The sequence below is a fragment of the Zonotrichia leucophrys genome, chromosome 4 (genome assembly GCF_028769735.1).
Source record: "Zonotrichia leucophrys gambelii isolate GWCS_2022_RI chromosome 4, RI_Zleu_2.0, whole genome shotgun sequence".
NCBI classification, from domain to species: domain Eukaryota; kingdom Metazoa; phylum Chordata; class Aves; order Passeriformes; family Passerellidae; genus Zonotrichia; species Zonotrichia leucophrys.
Window position 1 is genome coordinate 58,637,276 of NC_088173.1, and position 25,414 is coordinate 58,662,689.

General features: G+C 37.8%; 1 protein-coding gene across 7 annotated transcripts in view; it reads left to right on the forward strand.

Annotated features, from left to right (window-relative positions):
- Nucleotides 1–304: 304 nt before the first annotated feature.
- Nucleotides 305–25,414, forward strand: part of SLIT2 (slit guidance ligand 2) — a 257,508-nt gene continuing 232,398 nt past the window's right edge. For all 7 annotated transcript variants that reach the window (XM_064711856.1, XM_064711858.1, XM_064711857.1 and 4 more), the window contains exons 1-4: nt 305–480; nt 2,168–2,239; nt 3,468–3,539; nt 20,553–20,624. In XM_064711856.1, the coding sequence (XP_064567926.1) occupies nt 305–480; nt 2,168–2,239; nt 3,468–3,539; nt 20,553–20,624 (392 nt within the window). The remainder of the gene's footprint in view (nt 481–2,167; nt 2,240–3,467; nt 3,540–20,552; nt 20,625–25,414) is intronic.

Consider the following 25,414-nt stretch of genomic DNA (forward strand, 5'->3'; position numbering starts at 1 on the left):
CGCCATCGCAGGGAGCGTGTGAAGACGAGACCCAAGTGCCGCCTCCCCCAGGCACCGACGGACCAGCGAGGGACGGCCCGGGAGCGGCCCCGCGCCTAGCGAAGTTGCCTTCAGCCGCCGACCGGTGCCACCAGCCTCACTTTGCCGGGGTTGTTTTCTTGACTTGGCTTTGGATAGAAAAGACTTCGCTGTCTCCGCACTGTGAAAGTTGCCCGAGCGCTCCCCGCGGCGAGGAGGAGGGCGGCGCGCCCCGCGCTCCCCGGGGCCGAGGCCGGTGGGCCCGGCTGGACTGCAGCGGGCGGTGATGATGTGCGGCTGGGGGAAGCTCACCCTGTCCCTGGGGCTGCTGCTGGCGATGGCGGGCGCGGTGGCGCCGCAGCCGTGCCCGGCGCAGTGCTCCTGCTCGGGGAGCACTGTGGACTGTCACGGGCTGGCGCTGCGCGGCGTCCCGAGGAACATCCCCCGCAACACCGAGAGGCTGTAAGTAACCCGGCCGGGGCGGCGGCGAGCGCCCCTCGGCCCCCTGCTCCCTTCCGGGCTCCGAACGGCTGTCGGGCTGAGGTGGCCCCCGGGCCCGGCCTGGTTTAGGGTCCCGACGCCCTTTGGGTGGGGGTTTTCTGTTCCCTTCTCCTGCTGCTGGCCGTGCCCGTTTCGCAGCGATGCGCGGAGACGCGGAAGAGGTGGGCGCTGTTCCCAGCCGCTGCCTTTCATCCCGGGAAGCCGCGGTGAGCAGCGCGGTTCCCGCCTCCGCGGGGAGCGGGGGCGGGCACCACCGCGGCCGGGGGGCGCCCCGGGGCGGCGGCGGAGCGGCCTCTCCCCCCGCCGGCGCCCATTTCCCGTCGAACTTGGCTATTGCGGCTCGCCTTCCCCGGGGCAGAGCCGGGCCGCGCTCTCGGCGTGGGCAGGGAGGCCCGGGGCGCGCAGCGCTCCCTGCACCGCGGCTCCGCGCATCTGGCGGCGGGCGAGGGCACGCCGGGGTGCGATAGCCGCGCTCGCTGGGCGCTCGGCGGTGCCGGAGCGGTGATCCCTCCCTCCACCCGCGGCTGGGCAGTCTTCTGTATGTGGCCGGTTGTTTATTGTGTCAGGCTGCCCTTCAGAGGGGTCCTGAGAGTGGAAGTGGTTTGCGCGTTATTTCTTACTCTCTGATAAGTCATTTAAATGTTGGTATGTGAACGCGCGTCTGGAGTGGTGAATTTCACTCAGGAAGAGTATCAGGGACACATTCCTCCTGGGACTCGTGTGGTTTCTTTACAGTGGTGTTTTGGCCATATGTGGTATAAAGTGCTTAAAAATATACTACTATTTTTTTCCCCCCCTAGCTACGTTGGGCATGAGCTATAATTGTTAGAATAGCTTCCATGTAATACCGCTTCCTAAAGATTTATCTCATGAATTGCCAAGTCTGGTTTTATTTGTAGTGATTGGAAGTGAAAGATGTTTAGTTCTTAAACCCAAAACGTTGTTAAAAAGAGACATATACTCCAGAAGAAAAAGTATTATAGAAGTATGATGAGAAATCCTGGGGCCTAAATAGAGGTTTCTGTTGCTTCTGAACTTGCTTTGCATTCTGCAGTCAGTATAACTTCCTGTGCAGCAAGTGGAGAGCTTAGTTTTGCTGAAACCTTATTTCTCATCACTTACTCCAGCAGTTTGAAACCCTAATGCTTGTTTGAAACCTAATATTTGCTATAGGTATTTAACCCCTATGCCATACTGGGAAATCTGAAAATTGCTTGAAATGGTGAAAATTGGGGATTTCTTTCAGGCAGTTAGTTTTTGTAACAGTCAAATAAAGTTTTTGGCATATGTAGATAGATATACCTATATGTACTAAGTCTTGTGGTTTTTCTAAATGCAGTTATAACCCCAAAGATAGAGCCTTGAACTTGTCTATTGGTAAAGATTGTAGTTAAACATGAGCTTTGTAATGGCAAGCAGAACTGACTTTCCAAGACTCTCCTGCTACAAATTTCAAACTACTGTTTTCAAGGTAAATTATATTTCAGCTACTTGGAAATTAGGGAATCACATGGTGTTAATTCTAAGAATGGTTTGTTGTATTAGTTTGTCTCCTAACTTCTGAAAATGCTGTGCCGCTGAAAACAACACAATTTAAAAATAGTTTTTTAATGTTTTAATTTTGCTGCTTACAAATTATTCTTCTTAGGGATCTTAATGGAAATAACATCACAAGAATCACGAAGACTGACTTTGCTGGCCTAAGGCACCTTCGAGTTCTGTAAGTTTTCTCTTTCTGTCATTGATAACTCTTAGGACTGATGCTACAGGTTGCAGTTACATTTCAGATAATTTTCTGGATGGGTTATCACTTTTTAGCTACTGTATTACCATATCTGAACCTAAAACTGCTCTGCCGTGTGTTATACGCTGTTATGTGCAAGTGAGAAATTCCTTTAAATGAGATTTTTTTACATGTTTTTAATGTGTTCTTAAGATTATGAGAACTTGAGGACTTAATTTAGCACATAGCTTACAAGTAAGAGTCACTAAAATTGGTTGAATAACCGTTGGAGTTACTTCAGTTTAAGACTGTGAAATTTATAGTTCACACTGAAAATGGGTACTCTCAACCAGAACTATAAGGGAGTTAATTAAGAAAAAAGTTATTCCTTTAGTGAATGTAAAAGCAAGTCTCAGGTGATTTTTATTGCTCTTTTGTAGTTTCTGGACAAAACAGAAACTTTACCACTGAAGTTGAGGAAGGAATTATTTGGTTGATTTGTTTGAGTGGGTTTTTGGTTTTTTGTTTCTTTGTTGTAAAAATTTTTTTTTCAAGTGTTATCAGGGTTTTAAAATTTGGTGGTGGTTTGTGAATTTTTGGTTTGTTTTTTTGATTGATTTTTTTGTTGCTTTCTGAAGGAAATATCTAACTACTTAATTTGTTAAGGCCGTTTAATTTGAGTGAGTGGTCTTGTAAAATCCTTTCCCTTTTCTCTCTGAAATAAATATAACATGGTAGTAATTTTTGACTTTGTTAGAAAACAGGGATACTCTTACAGTTACAATCTCTGTGCAGTGTTTTACTGCTGTTTCTCCCAACACCACAATTCAGAGTTTTGATTTTGTTATTCTTGTGTGAGACTGGAATCACCTTCGTGCTGTTGGACTGGAGTCTCACAGCTTGCCGAAGGGCAGGGATGTGTGTGCATGTGAGCATGCAGCCCCTGGGCATGTGTGTAGCTTTGTAACTTGTGACTCCTTGAGAAAATGAGCAAATTTAATAATGATTCCTGTTTCTTTTACCTAGCCTTATTTTCCTGCTCTTGGTTCTATGAGCCCATGTAAATTGTTAGTGACAGGGATACAGAAGGTTAAAGTGGATGTCACTCTACTATAGCTATAGGATTTTCTTAAAGAATATGTGGCTTCTTTTAAATGACCATTGTTAATGTGACACGTTATCTCAGAGATAATAAAACTTATTTCTAAAAATTTCTATATTTCAGTCAGCTCATGGAGAACAAGATTAGTACTATTGAGAGAGGAGCATTCCAGGATTTAAAAGAACTGGAGAGGCTGTAAGTATATTTAATTCTAAAAGTTTCAACTTTTGGGGAATCAAATCAGTTGTGTGTCAAGGCCCTCAGGCTTCAGATTTTTTAAATACTTTTTTTTTTTTAAATTTGTGATTTCTAACCTTACTGAGACACAAGAGAAATAAGAAATTCTCAAGCAGTGTTTAGGGGACTCGGTTGGGGGGGAGCATTCGAGAGCGGTCTGGATTCCAAGTGAAAACTGCAATTGTCCCATTGGAAATGGTTTCAATGCTATCTAATATTTTCACTTTAATCTTGAATACACAAGGACTTGAGAACTCAAATGCACCAAAAGAAGGCTCTCTGACCCAATAGTGTTAGAGGTTTTATACAATGCCTTATTGGAAGTAACTACTGGCCATAAAATGTTTTCTTGTTACATAGCTGTGATTCAATTCTCCTGCAGTTTTTATATGATGGAAGCTTTTACAAAAACTCAGGAAAAATATGAACTGTTAGTTTTAAAAAACAATTTTAATTTGGATTTAAAAAAAAAGATTGAGCACTGTGGGGAGCGAAGATGGAACAGAGATGACAGGACCTTATCTGGTGAAGTTGAAGTACCAACACCTACTTGGTTGGAGTGAGACCTAGAAAATGAGTAATTCCCAAGCTAGTTTTCAGTATGTGCCTTCTTATTTTGTTACACTCCAAATTAAAATATTTTTTTAATGTATTGTGAAACTTGGGACAACTGACTTGTTAAAGGCAGGATGCTGATTGTTGGACACAGTGTGGAGCCTGGAAAATATTAATATATATGTTCCTGTAGAACTTGACTTGTGCCTTCATTATTAGGCATCTTAGTCGTTGCATTTTCATTAGATCACCTTTTCTTTAAGCATGCCTCTGAGGTCTTGTTCAGTGTTTCATTTGCTGCTGCTTTAACTTTATAGAAGTATTTCTACTGTACTCAATTGAAAAACAGTGCTGGCCTGAGCATAGTTTGTCTTATTATAGTTGCTTTGTACCCACAGCTGCTGTGGGTTTAAAACAAAAACCTCCACAAACAATTATGGTTTGGTTGGTCATTTAGACAAAGATTTTTAAGAGAATTAGTAACCACTGATGTAATTATGATATTTCTATAATAGTTGAAATATTATGTACTTGAGATAATTACCTTATTTTTTCAAATAAGTCAAAGTAACTTTGTGACCTAAAAAGTCATGTTATTATGTAGTGCAACTTTTTTTAAAATAAATTTTAATGAGATGGATTACTCTTTGGAAAAAAACTGGCTGTGCATTTCTAAGTAGTATTAAAACACTTGATTCAATGCTTTTTTACAATGTGTTTTCAACTTTGTACAAAGCATAGGAATTTAAAACAGCTTTTCCTGCTGAGGGATAGATTGCAATAATATATGCATATTCCTAAATTTGGTTTATGGTGTCTAGATAAAAAATTAAACAGCAGTGTAGTTCATATTGCAAAGTAAATACTTATATGTGAAACATGAAAAAACATTGAGGTCCACACTGTGTATATGGTTTGACACTGAGATACCAAATGCTTACTAAGTTTTAAAACAGTTTATCAGCAGCCTTATTTCTTAACTATTTCAAAATAAGATCCTGCTATGTGATTCATTAACAAATTTCAAAAAACTACAAGGCTTGTACTGGTTATATTTCTGAAGTATAGAATTGTTTTACCAGAGAAAGATGAATTTCAGTAGTTAAAATTTACTTGTCTGATGTGCTTGTATTTTGCCATTACATTGTTTCATTTTTCTTTGGTTTTCCCTTGATAATTGGAAAACAATAGCTATTTTCCATTTACATAAGATACTAGTTTTGAAGAGAAATTTTGATACTTTTGGATACTTTGTGGGTTATATTTGTTCACCCTTCAGCAGACAAACTATGCTATCTGAAAACTTAGTTTTTTTATCTAACTATGAAGTCAGATTATGTTTTGTCTTCAGAGTTATATTACATCTGCTCCAACACTTGTCAGTTTCTTTAGTTTGCTGGAATTCAGTCCATGTTAGGTGTGTGGGTGACTTGTAATTTGAATATATATGCAGGGTGTCTGTAAACTGCCCCAGCTGTTGGCTAAGAGCAAATATTTCATATTTGTGGGGAAAAGCTGAGAAAATTCTTCTTGTTTACAACTGCCAAGTCCATCTGATGAAGGCACATTGTTATCTGACAGCCAATTCATCTCCTTGGGATTTTGAAATCCAAAATGATTTCTCAGGAAACCTGTGGGCACTTCATTCAAGTATTTTCTTTTATACATTAAATAGCAAGCACTTTAAAGCTTTTTAATTTTTTTTCAGTGTGTGAGTGTAGGGTGTCACATTCGCACTCCAAGTGTAATGTGCCAAGCTGCTGTCAAAGAATACCTGATACAGACCTTTTAGCATGCAAGCAGAGGGTGTAAGAGAACTTCGGGGCAGCTTAAAACAGCTCAATTTAATTTATAAGATTGTTTACATGTAATACTGCTTATGTTGAAATATCTTGTGCTAGTGTCTGCAGGCTTAATTTTAAAAGATATTTCCTGTTCTTCAGTACTCTTCAATGTGAACAGCAGGCTTTCACAGTAGTTTCTCTTTGGGAAAAAAGAAATGCCCATCTCTCTAAGTGAAGTGCTGGGGGTTTGTTTGTTTGGGTGGTGGCTTTTTTGTTTGTTTCTTTGCCTTTTTTGTTTGTTTTTAACTACAGTCTCAGTTGAATTTTTGTTTTAGACCAGTAACTCTGATTTCCAAGGAACTGTTTGGTTGGTTAATGAGTTACTTGTGAATGCTCACTTATAGGTCTAATAATTCAAAATGCTGGATATCCTCTGCTCTTTTTAGTGGAAGGGAGGAACTGAAATGCTTTGCAAAATTAATCTCAGAGAGGAGAAACTTTTGACCTCTTCAGAAGATATCTGCTTAAGATTGAATTTTATTAAACCCATAAAAATCTGCCAGGTGGTTTCTCCTATAAATTAATAAAATAACATATCTTTAGTACACTATATGTTAGTACGTACACAAGGCTATTTCTGACCTACAGACCTATTACACTCCACAATGGGAATTTGTATCACACCAGTGTAATTGTACAAATGCAATGGAACCCAAGGCTGCAGTAAATACTCCTGTAGAAAGTGATTATTATTACAGCAGCCTGAATTAAAGTAAAAGTTTTCATTTGCAATAAACTATTGTCTGCCTACGCCTGCTACTTAAGAAACAGGAGGGAAAAACAAGGTGGAAATTAGAAATTTAGTAAGTTTTAGGTTTGTGGAAACTGCAGTAGCTGGAGAAACACTGGTGCAGTTGATATTGCTGTAAGCCTTTTAGATGGATACTTCTGGGAGAAGTCTTCAAGTCAAATAAATGGCTGTACACTGCAGTGTTCACTTTGCAGTGTTCACTGAGTTCCAGTCTCTGACAGCTTTGAAGGCTCTTAAGGGCTGAGCTCTTAAGGCTCCAGTCCAAGCCAGTTTTGTACAACACTGCCTGAACTGGCTTGTCTGCCACAAATATGATTTTTTTCACAGACTGAATACTGAACAGAAAAATTGCATGGTCTGTTTTGTTGTGTAGATATTCTGTCTGCTGAAACAACCCTCTTTGACTGAGAAATGGGCTGTGTGCACTGAAGTTCAGTTGGGACCCCTTATACCTTTGAGTACATCCTGAAGCGATGTGAAAACTCCTGGACTAATTACAGTCTTGACATCTGCAATAATTACAGTATTTAACATCTGCAGGACTTTCTTTATTATCTATAACTTATATGAGCCCATGTTCTTGAGCAGAGCCTCTAAAGAGTGTGTGGAGAGAGGGTTGGATGTGGCCTCTTAGGGTTTCTTACAGAGACCACAGCCATGTGTCAGCAGTGGTTTTCAATATCTTTCATGGCAGGAAGACAGAAAGCGTCAAGACATGGAGGATTTTCACAACACTTATGGATATCCAGAGACCACAGCTTATTATGGGGGACAAAACTTTTTGAAAGTTTCCTATGAGAATGTGAAATCAAAAACTTGTTTCTTCTTTTTTCATAAAGCTGTCATCTTGGGTGTGATGTTTTATTCTAGTTGAAATAGTATATTAAGACAGCAAGATGAAGATAAACTGAAAGTTTCCACTTTGTGAAAACTGATACTGTTAGACACAGCTTTAAAAATAATTTTTAGTAAGTGTAGGCCATTGTTATCCCCAAGTTCACCTCATTCTCTAGTTTTGCAAATACTTCTCAAAATATGCCAGTGTTTTTACAAGTTATTGTCATTTGGAGGAAAGTATAAAATTTTGTTGAAGACAGCGGCCATAGGCTGCTCAACCAGTTCTGTAAGAAGCTACTTAAATCTAAAATACAGTTCTATGTAGTCTAGAAATAGAGAGTTGTCAGGTTTTTGAGGGCTAAATATATTCTTCACGTGTTTGCAGAGAAGAGCAGTTACCTTTTATTTATAAAAAAATAAAAATTGGCTGATAAGAACTTTTCAATAATAATTTTTCCTAATATGTTTTTTAAGTCTAGTAGTTGGGATTTCGACTCTTATTATGCTAGGGCTATGACAAGGAAAAAATGTCAGAATAGTAGGAGCTTACAGCAATAGTTTCAAAACTACTCACTTTTTTTCTTCCTGTATTTATGAATAATCCGTTGAGGGAGCAGTATGTCCCTAAAATGCTAATTTAGAGTCTGATTCTGCATTTACCATGTGAATAACTCGGTTTGCATGACTAGTCTCACTGATTACTCCCATGAGAAAGGTTATTTGTGTGGCCTAAAAAGTTTCCAGGCCAAGCCTCCCTATTTTTGATACTTGAATTCGCAAATTTTATTTTTAAGTATCCATTTAAAGTGTTACCTGTGTAGACTTAAAATGCAAACTATGGGGAAAAAACCAGCCCAACCCAAAACCCCATAAACAAAGGAAATAAGCCACCAATCCCTCCACCAAACCTATTTCTGCTGAAACTGTTGTGTAGATGAACTGTTACTCTCAAAGGAATAACTTCAACTTCCGAGTTGGTGTCTGAGCTAAATACCCCCACCATGCCTCCCCCAAAAACAGCCCCTCTGAGCTGCATGATGTGAGTAAGCTGCAGTCATAAGTTCAAGAAAAGAATGCTGAACATCAAGCTGGTACATGAAGGAGCTTTTAAACTGGAATCTACCCACTGTATTTTCATGTTTCTTACAATGCATACTGATGCAATATTTCAATTTTCATGAAATATTTCAAGAATTAAATGTTTTGTTAGGGTTTGTTGATTTTTCTAAATTTTTGCAACTCAGTTCTAAAATGACAAACTGAGGAATTGTCCCTACTTGCCATTTATTTGGGCTCTCTCTCCATGAATACATTAAAACAAGTTATTCAAAGTTAACATGAAGAGACCACTTACTTAGGTGTGTACTTATGAGTGTTTGAGTAGTACTGAAAGTCAGCATTGTTTTGTACGTGCTGTGGATGAACAATTTGAAACTTACAGATGTGCCATAGCATAGAAGGAAAAGTATATTTCAACTACATAGCTTCAAGAAAAAGTTCTTTCTGCTTAGTAAACAAACTGTAGTACTAGGTGGATTTCTTTACAGGATACAAATTGGTATATGAAATTACTGTATACAGCTTCATCTGCAGCATGGGTTTAATTATAGCCTCAATACAAAGATGATCATCTTGTCAAAAATATTAAATGGGCTTCAGTAAAATAAAGTGGGGTTTAGTTGTATTCATGTATTGCAGGGTTAGAGTTATCCATTTGAGCTCTAGCTTTAGTCAGATAAATGTGGTAAACTATTACATTGCATAGGTTTTGAAAATACAAAATCAAAACTGACTTGGGAGTTTTTGTGATCCCTGAATGTGTGGGGTGTTACAGAGCATCTCATCTCACAAAGTCATGCATTGCAGGGTGGACTAAGAAGTGAAATGTTTCATCTAGGGTAAAGACAAATACAGTTTGTCTTGGGCATAACTGCCCAGGAGGCCTGGGCATTTATCAAGGGCTTTAACAGCTGCTTCAAAATGGACTAGATGAACAAATAGTATCCTTTCTGTCTAGTCTAGAAAAGGGCTATATTATATGCATGCTGTTTCTTAGGGTGCAGACTGAATTACTGATGGGGGAAAAAAACTATGCTGTCCAGAGATTAAAATAAGCCTATGTGCTAATATTTTGTTCTGTATTGATGTGTGGCACGAGATTGCAGTTTTATTTCAAATTGACTAACTCTATCAATAAAATGTAAATTCCAAGTAGGAAAACACTTTTAAGAGAGGAAGGGCAATATTTTCTGAGTCTTTAAATGTGAGCTGCATCAATAAATTAATCCTAGAATAAGCAGGCTTGGGCTGAACTTTTTTTTCATGAGTTTGGAAACTGATAGTATATAGTCTTTTCAGTTACAGAAGAGAAGTGCTAGAAACCTTAGATTTCACTTCTGTGAAGCAATATGATCAAAATTTAGCAGAAGGTAATTCTGGAAAAAAATGTTGTATGTCATCTGTTTTTATGATGCGGTTTTGGTTTTTAAGCTGAAGCAAAATATGACTTCCCCCCCCCCCGTTTACAGCCACTTAGCTGTGAAGGCTAATGTGGAGTTTCAGGATCCCTGGCAAAAATTCTGTGTTAGCAGTAGAACCACTATTCCAGGAATCATTACTATCACTCCTAAAAGCACAGCTGATAAATGAGCAATATTTCATCTTATAAGGTTATAAAGTGTGTCAATGAAATCAATTTTTTAGGGATAAGACCTTGTGTTATATAGTATAGAAGTTGTACTGAGGTTTTAGATTGAGTTCTTAGCTCTTTAGCTGAAAGTTAGTCTTGAGTTTCTTTTCTCACTGAATGCTGGTCTTCGCTGCGGCAGGCAAGTTCCTTACTGGAGTCTGAGAACGAAGTTTTTTTCATTTGGGGCACATTCTGGGCAGTTCTGACTACAGCTGCTGGGGAAGTCTGGGTTTGACTGCCTAAAACCTGTGGGATTATTCATGTTGCTTGATGTTATACTCCTCCCTGTGCCCTTGGTACTTAATCACCTGTGTGGCTTCAGCTTATGAGCATTTGAAGAGTTAATTCCTTCACACAGGTGTGTCATAGGTAAGGGAAGAATAATGAGCTCAGGTAGAGAGACCTGGTTTTGAATAGCCCTGAAGGGGGTGAACAGTTATTCCTTGTTAGTCATGGATGTGAGAAATCCTTCTTTTAGCTAGTCTTACATAGTTTAAGGGCAATACACTGCACATTGTTCCTCTTAGAATGGGGAGGAGACCACGAAGCCTGCGGTGTTAATCACTTACCAGTGGAATGTGGGACTACAAATTATACAGGTCTTGTGTATTAATAGTTTCTTTAAAAAAAAATAAAAATACTGCTGTAGTTATTTAGTATTAGCAGGCTTTTGAAAGCAATATCAAATCTCTTCTTTAAAAATGTCTGTTGAATCAGAGAGACAATGGCTGTTTTTGAAGACAGTATATAAAAAGATGCAGTGTTCCAATGGATTTTTAAAAAAATAAATTATAGCTACATTTTGATTACAGAACACTACAAAATATTTGATAAAACTAATTCCAAGCACAGTGTTCTTCTAAAAGACTTGTCAATGCCCACTATTTATTTTTATTATATTTTATTCATCTGAGTGTCTTTTCTCATGGGACTCCTTTTATGGGTCCCGAAGTCAAATTGCAGTGAGAAGTCCTGTTTGCTCTTTGCAGACCTTTTTACAAATTCCAGGGCAGGAAGGCTGTTTATTTTTCCCACATCTGTTTTGTGCTCATCCTTTGTGGCATTGTTTGCTGGATGCTCTTCTTTCTTGCTTCCTCTGAAATGGGTAATTTGTACTGTTGCAAAATGGTGAAGCTGGATCTGATTCTGCAGAGCTGTTGTGCCAATGTTTTTGTTTCAAATGGTGTTTTTTGTTCAGAAGCTATTTTAAATGGATTCTGTAGATCACTGATATTAAACTTAAAGCTACACATTTTAGTTTTACTATTTAAAAATCATATTTATTTCTTGCAGAGTGAGTTCAATATTATTTTAAATGCTGATTTAATATTAAGTGGCCACAGGTGAAAATTGACTTGTCATTACATTTTAATATAGCACATTTAAAAGATTGTCTAAGATGCTCCTTATTTTGATTGCAGAAACCACACTTCTATCTGGAGTCTTACAGATAAACTCCAGAATGTATGAGGGATCTGGCTGCAGCTTCAGTGACTCATACTGTTATGTTACCTCATTTACTATGAAGAGCCTGGTTGAAACTTCATCAGAAGAAACATTTTATTTTTCTATTTTCTTTCATAGTATGTATTCATTCTGCTGGCTTGTCTTTAATAACAGTCTAGACTATTAGTCAAATACAACATGGTAAAGTCTCCCTTCATTTTTTTAAGGTGCACCAGCCTTTCTGATTTAGTTTGGCAGGATGTCTGTACAGGTGCTGTAGAAAAATACTTGAGTGAAAATTTACTGTGGTAACTTCATGCCAGAAAGACAGTTACAAACCTATCAGGACTATCTGCAGGCCTTTCTTGTCTTTCTAAACAATCTGTTCAAACCCAAGCTAAATTCAACCTACTAGATCAGCTTTCACCTCCCCTCTTTTTTTTTTTTTTTTTTTGTTTTGCTTTCTTGGAAGTAATCCCAGGTATTGTCAGTATCATTCTTGTTTCATCCGATACTTGAACCTCTGTTACTCTATGGAGTAACACGTTTTAAACATGTAGTGTGTTTTATAACTTCTGTTTCCTTCTTTCTAGTGTACTTTGTAGAACAGAATCCCCTGAGTGAGCTTCACAAGATTGTGGAGGCTTGAAGAAGTCTCTGCAGATTGTCTAATCCCTTGCTACCGATTAGCTCAAGGTCCATCCGAGCAGGTGTCTGAAGGCTGTTTCCAGCTGGGTGTTGAATCTCTCCACAATGCAGAGTCTGCAGCCTCTCTGTGCAGCCTGTTCCAGTGTGTGACCGCCCTCACAGTCACTTTTCTTAAGTTGAAATACAATTTTCTTGTACTTTGATTTGTACCCATTGCCTCTTGTCCTTTCACTGTGCCCTGCTGAGAAGAGTCTGGCTCAGTTTTCCTTGCTTGGGATGGAATCAGATCACTTATTTGTACACATGAAGTATTTATACACATTGAGATATCTCTGAGACTTTTCCTCCTCAGGCTAAACAGTCCCAGCTCTCTCAACTTCCTCCAATGTGACAGGTGCTTCAATCTGCCTCCTTTGTCATTTTAGCAGTTCTTCCCTGGGCTTGGTCCAGTCTCTTGTGGTGGGGACTCCAGCACTGGGCACAGCTCTCCCAGAGATGTCTCACCAGTGCTGATTTTAGGGGAAGGATCTCATGCCTTGACCTGCTGGCAACAATCTTATGATTACAGCCCAGGATGCTGTTGGTCTTCTGTGCAAGGGCACATTGCTGGCTTCATTTGAATTTCTTATTCACCTGCCCCCTAGGCTGTTCTCTGTGGTGGTTCTTCCAACTGGTGGTTCTCCAGTGTGTGCTGGTGTATGGAGTTACTCTTCTCTGGGTTCAGGGCTTTCCATTCCCCTTTTGTTGCCCTTCCTAAGTTTCTTTTTCAAGCAATACTCCAGCCTGTTTGTGTTACTTTCAGGCAGTGCACAGACTTAGTGCCTCAGTCATTCTTTCCAGTTCTGTAACATCTGCAAATATGCTGAGGGTGCAGTGTGTCCCATCTTCCAGGTTGTGAATGAAGTTTTGAACAGTACTGGTTCCATTGCTGACCCCTGGAGCACATAACTTGTGAATGTTCTCCAAATGGACTTTGTGCCCCTGACCACAGCTCTTTGAACTTGGCACTTTTGGCAGCTTTCAGTCCACCTCACCATCTGCTTTTGTAGCCTGTACTCTTATCAGTTTGTCTGTGAGGACAACCATTATGAATGGCGGTGTCAGAACCTTTACTGAAGTCAAGATAAACATCTACTGCCTTCCCCTCATCTGCCACATTCCTTATTCATTGTAGGAGGCTGTCAGGCTGGTCAGACATCATTTTCTCAATGTTAAATCTGTGCTGACCACTCCCAGTCATTATTGTGTCCTTACTGTGTCTGAAATAGAAGTAGAAATATTTTGCCCGGTCACCTTCTCAGGCATTGAGATGAAGCTTCCTAGCCTGCAGTTTCCTTTTACTGTGGCTTTTACTGTGTTTTTCATGCTTTTTAGTGCTGTAGGCAGAATTAATAAGAATAATAACTAAATATTTATAGAAATTTCTTTTCTGTTGAAACAGTAGGGAATACAGAAAACAGCAGCCTAAATGTCTGTCTTTTCTTCATAGTGGAAAAAAAATGCATTAAAAAGGGAAAGTGGGTACAGACTCTTGACAGCACAAAATACTGTTCTGCATAATGTAGGGAGAATTGATTGGGGTAGGAGAGGAGTTGTGGTAATTTTGGACTTGACATCAAACTCATGGGAGAACAAAATGAAGGACAGAAAATACCTTAGGTTTCAAGTAGCATGCACTAGTTGAATGTAGTACTATCGTCGAGAAGTACTTTTCACTGCTTCCAACAAAAATAAGACACTGAGTTTGCAGTAGTGTCCTGCTACTGTTCAGAATTTTTTTTCTTACTGAAACAAATATCTAATTTATATTTGAAATTAAATGGGGAATAACTTAGGTGCCTTTTTTAGCTAGTCACTATTTAGCCTAGAAAGTGGAGTCCTGCTTAAGTGGTTCTTGACCTGGGGAAAACCTTGGACATCCAAATGCTGTAAGAACAGCCTTGAACTTCTCAGATTCCTGTTTTTACTCATGTGGCTGGTGAATTTGATATTGTTAGGCTTAATGAGATTATGAATAGTTTGACTAGAGAAATTGTCTTTGCAGAGAATTCTTAATGGAAAAACTGGCACAATCTTTTGCTTAGCTCTTAGTTCTTGGGCTTTCCTCTCACTTGATGATATGCAAGTCACATTCAGAGACAGCAGTTGCCAGATGTGTTGAAGTTCAGCAGATTGTGGCTTTGGACATGGATGCACAAATATTTTCTGCCTCTGGCAGATATAGCACAATGTTTTTTGTAGGAAAGTAGTGATTTGCCTTCGTTTCAGATGGAAGTCTAAGTTAAGCCTGTAATTTCTCTGTTGAGGCAATGGGAATCACTTATTCTGATGTCTGTTATTCTTACTCCATATATTAGAGTAAAATTTTTGGACATTGTGCTTAAACCAACCCATGGCAATGATTTGGGTGCTGTGTACTAGCTTTCTCTTTTGAAGTACTTGGATAATTTTGTAGGTGGCTTCTGTATTTTCTGAGCTCATAAAGCCTGAACTGATGTTCTCAGAGGATGCATATCCTTGTAACATCTTGGAACTACTTAAGGAGCCTTGTGGGCTCAGTTGTGGGTAGAAAGTGCTCCTGTGTGAACATGCAGAGGTTTGATTACTGACATGTTCTTCCATTTTAAATTGAAATGTAATGTAAACAGGCTCTTATTCTTTGAAAGTGTATGTATATTTTGCAAATGAGCTTCACTGAGCTGTTAAATGGATGTAATAGTTATTTCCTCTGATGACAAACAGAAGGTGTGAATATGCTCCTTTGAAGAATACAATTCCTAAGATGTATGGCACTGTGTGCTACAATCTACAGATAATGTATTTACTTCTCTAGGCTAACTTTGAAGGAGGAATGAAAAATAATGAATTCCACTGTCAATAATCTTTGTGAGTTGGAAGCATTCAATTATTTTCCTGAAGCAGTGGTGGTGGGATAAAATGCATCTCTCCTGTATTTAGGGTTTTGGAAGACTCATTCTCTGTGCACTCAATGGGATAGGCTGTATCTAATTAAAGAAAACAGCTGATTTATAACTGACTTGAAACAACTTTTAACTTCAGTCAGCTCTCAAGTTATCTTTTGTCCTACAGGGTCTATGGGTAGAATTGCATCTACTTGAACTAAAATCCATTTGAAGCTTACTTAAGTGGGACAAAAGAGCACCCTTCCAGTAGTTGTGAGGTGGTTATGAAAAACCTCAAGCCAGGCTCATTGCTGTGGTGGCCAACAAACATAGATTGAAGTGGGGAATGTAACTGCACATAAGGGCAAAACTTCTTCCCTGTGAGGGCACTCAAGCACTGGGGCAGCTCATTTTCCCGGAGAGGCTCCACAGCCTCCTACAGCTTCTCTGGCTGGATGTAGTTGATACAGTGGGATCAGAAACAGTTACAGTGAAGGCTGTAACAAGTCTGAAACAAATGGGTGTGAATTATAGCAATTGCAGATGATTACATTGTACCCAGTGCAATCAAGATTTTTTTTTCCTCTCTTCCTCCTCCATGCATGATTGCTACTGGATCATAGTTATTGTGGCATGAAAACGAGAGACACATCAGGATGGATTTGTGGCATGGCCAGACTTCAGTGGGTTAGGACATGTTGCTACTGGGAGCACAATGTGCTCTCCCTCCAGCTTCTATCTGTCATCACCTTTGTGTACTCTGGCTGCATGCAGAAGACAAGTAAAACTCAGATATATACCAATTTCAACTAAAATAACCTGTTGTTCAGAACCACTAGCTCAAATCAAGCCAGATTTTTTTTTTGCTTACTTTAATGTTGTCTGCTTCAAAAAGTTATTTATTCTTTGTCAGTTCTTACTTTTTATCTGCCTGTTGGCATTGAGCTTCATTTAATGAGTATTTTCACCTGCTCATTTGTCAAAGTTTTGCTCTTTTTTTTTTTTTTGTCCTTGAATACTTTTATACAATCATACCATAATTTTACTTTGGAGATGCTTTTTTACTGCGTCTTGAAGACTGACCTCTGGGAGTTTTAAACTGAAGTATTTGAAATACTTTGTATACTTTAGGTAGTGTGTGTACATTGCTTGAATTTATTGTGAAGAGCTCAAAAATTCATCTGTGTAAGTTTGCCCAATCTCTTTTTAAAGATCCATTCAGCAACAGAAGAAAAAAAAGTATATTTGAATTGCAACCTGAAAGAATTATAATATAATAGTGCCTCATCTGTTTATTTCTGGACACTACCAAAGGACTTTACAAGTTGTTACAATGTTAGAGATTCTTCAGTACATTTTCTGTTGCTTTCACCACTAATGCTTCATCTTCTCTGAGCTCTCTCCTTGAGAAACACAAATATTTGCAGCTCAGTTGGAAAACTGAATACTCACAGTATGAAATATCTCATCACTGTTTCTTCAGGGCTTCACTTTGAGCTCTGTGTCAGTTCTGGGAGAGCAGTTCAGTTGGTGAAACTGAAATTTCTCTTCTTGCATTGTCCCAGGGAAAACATAGCCTGCTAGGTAACTGTGCTAAGTGTCTGCTGCCATGAAAACATGGAAAGAAGATGTGGTGGAATGTTTATGGTTGTTTTTACTCAAAGTAGCTGTAGTTCTTTAAAACCTCCTACAGTCTTGGATTCTATGATCCACTGTGCTTACCTTGGGTTTCAGCTCGAGAGAAGGGGGATCTTTTTCACTCACTGTTGTTTCAGCATGTTTGTGTGTACTGAATAGGTATTATTTCAGAGAAAATGAAGCATCAGGTCACCTGAAAAAGTGGAATTGTTGGGGAACTATGTAAAACAGTGAACCATTTTAAAATAGTAATGTATTTTCTGGACTCCTTGTGTGGCTCTTTCCAAAAATTAGAAACTCTTCATGGTGACTGTTGAATGGGAGACTGTTGTGTACTGTGATACCAGGCTGTTGTTTCAGACTTGCTCTGCATACTTTTTTCCCATTTACTTATATTTTCATATCATTTTTATAGACAGAACTACCTACTGTAGTCTTGAAAAATGTATTTCAATGAAGTCTAGTTCATAAAATCTCCATATAGAAAACACAGCAAATTGACTCTTTTAAAAGCATCTGCTATGATATGTTAGGTGTAAAGAGTAGCTTAAGTCTCTTTTTGAAGTATTTGATGTATTTCCCATTATTGCCTTTATGAAAATTAATTATGTTTTATCTTCTTGGTCACAGGCAATAAGGAATAGTCAACTTTTTGGTAGAGAAAGCTTAGTTCTAAAAGAATATTCAGTGAGTGGGATAAAGCTAGTCAAAGTAGAAGATGCAAAATGCAAGATTCATAAGGGATCTGTAATTTGTGTATTCCCTCAATCTGTGTAGTGCTCAAAGAAAAAATATTTTAGTCTTCTGAATGTCAAAGTAAAATCGTGTGTTGAAACATTAATTTGAAGTTCCAAGCTCACAGGGTAGAAACTGGTGAGACATGAGAGTAGTGCTGTTTATTGCTAGTTTAATTATTACAACTTGATTTATTGTCCATAACTTAGATTTGGAAGTCTGTAGAGTGGCAGATGCATCAGTATGTTAAAGGTATATTCAGCTGTGTGGGGTATGTGAAGTACAGGTAATAAGAGAAACTCCTGATTGAAGGTTTTAACTCTTTGTGTAAGATGTTAAATAGCAGAGGAAGTATTTTGCCTGTGAAATACCCTTCTGAGTGATGCTGTGTGTCCCTGTGAGGTAGTTTTTGCATTTAGTGAAAGGCAGCCTGCCTGATGAACTTGATCATCAATATTGTCATTGTACTAGAGAGGCTTTTATGTAATGAAACAGCTATAAAAATACAGATACTGAGTAATTTCATTGCCCTTTCAGTAACAGCTCATCATTATTGTCTAGTGTCCAAACTTACTAGATTTATTACAAAGTATCATCAGAGATTTTTGTTCTGAAAAACTGATTAGAAAGTCACTTTTTAGTCTTTACCCTACATGCTTTTCCATGTAATTTTGGATCTCTAAAAATGGACTTAGAGGTTTAAGTCTCTATTTAACTAAGAGAAGCAGTGAACGAAATTAGTTTTTTACTTACTCTTTTGTACATTTGTTTCATTTTCAAAATCTTACTGGACTGCAAATGTAACTTAAGTAGAAGACAATTGTTTTAAACTAAGTTTTGTGGACTTAGAATATACTTTTATACATAAATAGACATTTTCTGACCTTTAGTAAATTTATCAATGATTTTATTTTGAAAATGCAGTAGATGCAGAAACAGTAAAATGTATCACTTTCTTCTATTTATGTTGGGATATGTTTCTTTTTAAGTATTGCTCAAATCATAAGTCTTCCAGTAGTCATTAAATTATAGCTCTTCCTTTTATATGGGAATTTTTTCTAATTTGGACATGTGATTTACAAGATCACAGTCTAGATTTTTTTTGTTGTTGTTGCTGGATTAAGATTTTTTTCCTAATTATTAGACCACATTGTCTCTCTCCTCTCTTATCCCAGTAGTGTAGTCTTACATTTTTTGATTCCTTCACTCTTAGTTTTTTTAAATCACTAAATGTGTGATTAAGGTTTTTTCTGCTTACAGAAATCAGGGTTTCTGATGCTTGACCAACAGAAAAGAACCTGAAATTAACACTGGAGAATTATGGATATCTAGAACTCAAGTTGCTGACTGCTTGCTTATGATTTGAAGTGTGGCAGCAACCCTCTGTGTGCATAAAAATATTTTTCAGATTATTTCACTCTCATCAGTGGTCACATTGAGCTTTAAGGGAGGAAAAACTAACTGAACTAAACCATGGAGTTATGTAAAATTTTAATTTGAATGTCTCTATTTATCTACATGGGAATAACTGGAAAAACCTTTAAACTGGAAACCTTTAACTGTTCCATTATATGGAACAATGTTTCATGAGAAATTAGCTCAGGGAGGCTAAACAGTCTTAATTATTTGGCTAAACAGGAAAATCTGAGCCTTTATGAAAGTCTAAAGCTTAATTTTTCAAGACTGATACCTAGTATATTTTTTCACCTTGTGGAACGTGTTGATAGCAGTTTATTGATGTAGTGTAACCGTTGTTATGATTATATTTATATATATCTATCTATATATGCATGTATATGTATATATCAGATAGTCCCATGCAATCTGGTTTCTGTGAGTGCCCTGAATTACTGAGGGATCATGCATTGCAAAGTGTGACCTGTGATAAATTTTATGGGACACAACAGTTTTTTCTAGTCGGTTGCTTTGCTTGAATGGCAGGTGCCACATGTGGTGGATGCATTTGTTAAAAACAACCAAAAGCCTGTTTTGAGCTTGACTTCTTGACTGGGATGACTGTATGCTCCAGGGCTGTCACACACAGTAGAAAGAATAATCTGCATCATGTGTTTAGAAAAAAACATGAGGATAGAATATATTTACCTTGGCTAGTGGTTGATGTGTTGTCTGTGGGTGTAATACAGAGGGCTTTGATCTTGTCACCTCAGTTTGAGCAGCTGTGACCCTGGTCAGCATGCTCAGTGAGAATCTTCACAGACAAATGGGCACCTTCCAGATTTCACTTGCAATTTCTTCTGTTGTACACTGTCTTATGTACAACTGATCAAGTTCTATTTTTTAAAAACATTAGCTTCCTCAAAGTTCCTATCTTTACAGTTAAAGAGAAAAAGCTGCATGAAAAAACCTCCTTGTAATGCCAAATATAAGCTGTGACTCCTTGGGTTTTTTTCACTTCTATTTGATTAGGGTTTCTGTAACAGCTTCCTTTGCTTTTTAAAATTTATATAAATGGGTTATATGGATTGTTAGACATAATATTATCTTGTTTACTGAAAGTGTATACATTTGATACATGCTCCCTAGAACCTTTTCATGGTTACAAAATGTCTATCTGCTCCATTATACTAAGAGGAACATAGAGTTGGTAGGGAATTGAATTTGCACTGCTGATTTTATATTTTTAGCTTTCATGTAGTTTATGCAGGATGGAGTCCTGACTTAGTGATTGGTTCACACTGCAGAGATTCAAAGTCTTTCATAAAATAGGTAATATGGTCTGTTGGGGGAAACCAGAAAATGTAATTAGTCCATGGTAAATTTACTACTGGACCATGTCTCCGCTAATGGACCTTTCTGGTCTTTAAAATCAGCTTGTTACAGCCCTGGGATTCCAACTCAAAGTGGTTGCATTGCATTGCTGTAGCATTTGTAATTTAACACAACTTTTTCTTTTTCTTTCCAAAGGCGCCTAAACAGAAATAACCTCCAGTTGCTTTCTGAGCTGCTCTTTCTGGGGACTCCAAAGTTATACAGGCTGTAAGTAGGCACTGCCCAATAACTACTATTTGGGAAAATTTGGATTTGGTCTGTTATTCTGTCTTGCATTGGAATTTTTATCTTTTGCCTCACATCGGGCTAAAATGTTTTTTGGAACATTGGTATTTTGTTTAAGCTGAGTACATTCACTGCTTTGCAAGTTTTTTTTTTTTTTTTGAAATTGTATTTTGCATCTGAGTCATATCCTGATACTTGTATGAGAATATTGTCATTTATTCCCACTTCTGTAAGGAAGTTTTTCAGAAAGAGTACTTCTGATTTTCCTTTTCTCCTGTTTGGGTTTTTTAAATTGTTTCTGTGTAAAAGAGCTAAAAAGTGTCTGTGGAGATTCTGACCCAAAGGTGCAGCACTGTATAAGCACTTAGGTTTTGTAATGTTCTGCTTTTGTGGCTGTACACACTTGGCCAGAAAAATGATGGCATTGGCAAATGCTAGGTCTGTAGAGAAGTCTCTCCTGTGTCCCTCAACATAGGGAAACAAAGCTAGTAACTCAAGCTCTGGGAAAAAAAAATGATTACATGCTTTACCTTAAATCAAAATGACAATGAATTGAGAAACGACTTCTTTATTTTGATTGTATTACTTGGTTTGATAATGTTTTACTCTAGGCAATATTTTAAAATACATGGTTTGGCCCACTGTCCTTTCTAATAAGCTGCTTAATTGTGGTACAATTGAAATGTGAAATAAAGTTTAGAATGGGTTTTATTTGAACAAATTAAATTGTAAGGTATCTTTCAGTTACAATATGTGTTATGGAAGGGATCACACATGACATGCTTCAGTAGGCTTTTGCAAAGTTGTACCAGTTCAGTCTGTTTTAATTTGGATATGTTTGATACATTTCTTCAGGCTCTGGGTGAGCTTTCTGCTGTTGAAATTGCTGGTTTATACTGGGTTTCATCACTTGTGTGCTTGGAAAAAGAAAAGTCAAGTTGGAGGAAAGCAGGATTCCTCTTGTTTCACTTTAGTATATAGAATTGTGTTTGAGAACAAATGTGATGCTTTTATTTTTAGTTGATTTTTATTTTACTATTGTGAAATAATAGTTATTTTCTTCTTCCTTATAGCAGTATACAATAGCAAACCGAAAATTACTCCTATTATTGTAAACATTTATTTTTGTGTATTTTGTTTTATTCCACTGCCTTAGATGTATACTTTGTTTCCAGAAATTCCCTGTAGATCTAATGAGTTCTTAAATGACTAGGTCAGAAAGCTGCTTAAGGCTTTTTTCCTGACAAACAAAAATATTTTCTTTACTAAAATATTATAATATATTCAAATACTGTGTTGTATATTAACAGTTGAGTCTCTTATAATTTCCATCAGCTGGGATAAAGACATTACCTCTATCAGGAATGAGATTAAAGGGATTTATGGTCAGTTTATTATTCCACCTACAGTGTAATGGTTGATACCTAGATACATATATAATAGAAATGAGCCATATTTTGCAGGCAAAAAATGGATGCGCACTTCAGTCAAAATCATATTTGAATATATTTATTTTAGAATTGTGTATTTGATATATGCTAGTTTTAAATCTATAATGTCCTTTGACATAAAGCACACAAGTGCTCATAGTGGATATGGAGGAAAGTAAGAGATCACTGGCTTCACAGTATTAAATTTCCTCTGCCTAAGGGTTATTGTTGATCAGACCATGAAAGTGAATGTCTGGTTATAATGAAGTCATGTTTAAAAGAAAATATGAATGGTAGTAGAAAATTACAGCTGCTTAACACTAAATTTGTAATTAAAAAATACCAGGCCAACAAAGGCACTGATGTTAGTTAAATGTTTGTGGTTAGTTTCCAGATAATATGTAGCTTGTTCCCTTTGAAGAGTATAAAGTTATTTGGTTCTTTATATGTATCATTGGATAGGCTTAGATGTATTTACATAAAAATAAATAGTTTTGTAAGGAGAAATAAACTTCTCAAAACATGATCAATTATATATATATATATATTTGTTTTGAGTTCAGTATTTATTTTTGGCATGTAACAGCTAATCAAACAATGTGTGCACTGCGAGGTTTCAGCATACTATTGAGCTTCTGTGAATAATAATTACCATTTGACCCTTGGCTGTAAATGAGATGCCAGGTGAAGAAGCACATATGCTTGTTGTGTAGGCTAAATGCAATATAAAAGAAAGAGGTTACACTGTATATGAATTATGATTGGACACAGTTGGTTGCCGCCAGCGGCCGGCTATGCTTTCCCTTTGCTGTCTGCTCCAATTTCTCTTTGGACGGGTTGAGAGAGCACTGCGTGTTCAGGTCAAGATGTTTGCCTAGAAATAGTAGTACAGTTGCAGCTGTGTTTGCTGGAGCAGGAGACTAGTTTAAATAGCATTACCATTTATCCAGTCCATTAACAGAACTCTGTAAAATAATACCAACTCTGCATAAACTACAGGACAGTGTAATAAAATTACAAGCACTTGTTGACAGATGGGAAGTGTAAGTAAAGGAAAGCAATAGGTTGAGAATTTAAAAGAGACAGTGCATTATTTTCTGTGCCTAAAGACACTTAATTTCAAAGGTAGTTAAATTATTTTTCAGGCTACTTTCTTTCCAGTTTAGCAGCCTTCCAAGAAATATCCTGGAACTAGTTGAAATGGATAATTTTAGTCAAAACAGAAGCTGATTTTCCCATTAAAAGCTATCTATAAAGGTGTTTTAACATAAATATTTCAGTAGGATGTAGTTAATGCCAAAAATAGTATGAAGAGTGCTGTAGGGTATATTAGTCTTACCTTGCAAGCAATCTCTCAAAGCACAATGCACATGAGCCTCTGTTTTGATGCAGTACCATTAAAATAAAGGTGCTGTTTGAAATCCCCTGGGATGATAATTTAAGTTCTTGCTCAACAAGTAGTATTGCTGCAAGGAGGGGCATTCTTTGGTGACCTGTATGCCCACTCATGGTATGTTGTGTCGTGTCAGGGATGGTACCTTAGCACAGACAATGACCACAGCCTAGTGAGTGCTTATCTGAGGCAAATAGATTTTGACTGCTTACTTTGGCTGGTTAGATCACAGTTCATTGATTGCTGTTTGCTGCAGGATACTGAGCTGCAGCTTGGACCCAAGCTGTTTGAAAAATCAGTTGTAAAAAATACCTTTATTAATCAGTGGCATGTAAAGGTTATTGAGTTACATGCACAAAGCTTGTCCCTTCTGATTTACATTTCTTGTGCTTGGAATGTGGTTAAGTTTCTTTACTGACTAATATCTGTATAAGTTAGGCAATATTGTCCTTGAAAAAAAAAAAAATCAACCTTTGTAGTGAATGTTGTCTTATGTTTTCTTTTAGTATGAGTACTTGAAGGTACACACTGTGAATGTTTCTCCTCTAAAGGGAAAAACCTCCAAAACTTAATGTAGTCTGATTCATAAATATCAATTTTGAGATGTCTGTTAGTCACTAAAAAATTCCTAACAGCAAATAATTACAGAGAAGAAGTACTAAACATCAAAAAAAACTTTTAAAAATTATCTTAGGTCAGAACAGCGGCGGCAGCAACAACAAAACGTGCCGTACGGGGGGCCTTTGCAAAAATTCCTCCTGAATTAATTTCTGCCAGCTATGATTAAAGTGTGTGGTACTAGATGTGTCAGACACCATAGTTCTCTGCTTCATTTTACTCTTGGCCTCTCTGGCCCTTGCCACAATAAATCCCACAATGGCTGGGCAGGAATTGCAGGTTGCAGTTGCCAGGGTTACCGTTGTCCGGCCACACCGCCATCATCACTCATCCTGGCCCAGGCAGCTCCAGCCGCGGCTCCGGGGCTGGAGGTGCTGCCCGCGTCACTCTCTGAGCCTGCTGCTGCTGTTACCTCTGCCCAGAGAGAAGAAACCGAAAAAACCACAAAACAAACCACATCAGATAGGAATGGAAAAAGAAGGTGCATGTAAGGCGCTACAACAAGGGCTTCTAAATATTTTTAAGGCTGGACTCCCTATTGTTAAGGTGCAATTTATGATTTTGTCATATTTCTTTTAACAGTAATCACAGTAAGTGGAACTGTAGTCATAATTTTGTAGAAAAGGCACTTCAGTCTGAAACCATTTTAACAACTCAATAAAGAAATCACTCATTAGAAAAATGCTCCCTATTTCAAAGCCTCTGAAATATTCCAACTGCAAAGAACTGTTCTGGGTGTTAAATCCAACGAGGAGCAAAAATGAGCTTCCCTATTTCAAAAGACAATATTGAAGACTTTTTCTCCTTTTGAGAGTAGATTGCTAATGGAGCTGCTGTCAGGTAAATGCAGTGGATTGGTTTCCACTGTGCGGCAATAACATTACAATGTGCTCCACTTTATTGCAGAGGTGGGCTGGATGGACAAAAAATTTGAGAAATATTAGTTCAAACATGAATTATGAAGCCACCTTGTTGCTATATCCTCCCCAGGATAGTGTGTGTTTTACTCACTTGTTTGAGTTTTTATGATTTATTATGGTGCGTTTTAGCAGCATGCACACAAGGCAATTCTTTTTTTTTTTTTTTTTTTCATATGATAGAATTAAGTCTTATTTTAGGGCTAAATGGAAGAAGATAAGTCTTCCCTACATTGTATTGGTCTGGTTTGTGTTTTGACTTGTATTTTTTTTTACTACAGTTGCTTAATTCAAGTAAAAGAATGTTTGAATTGTTTTATCTAGCCAATTAAGTTCAGTTGGCAAGACTATAGCTATTCTACTGCTAGTTAGTTTTTAAATACTAGCATTATTTTGTTAGCACCATTCTTGAAC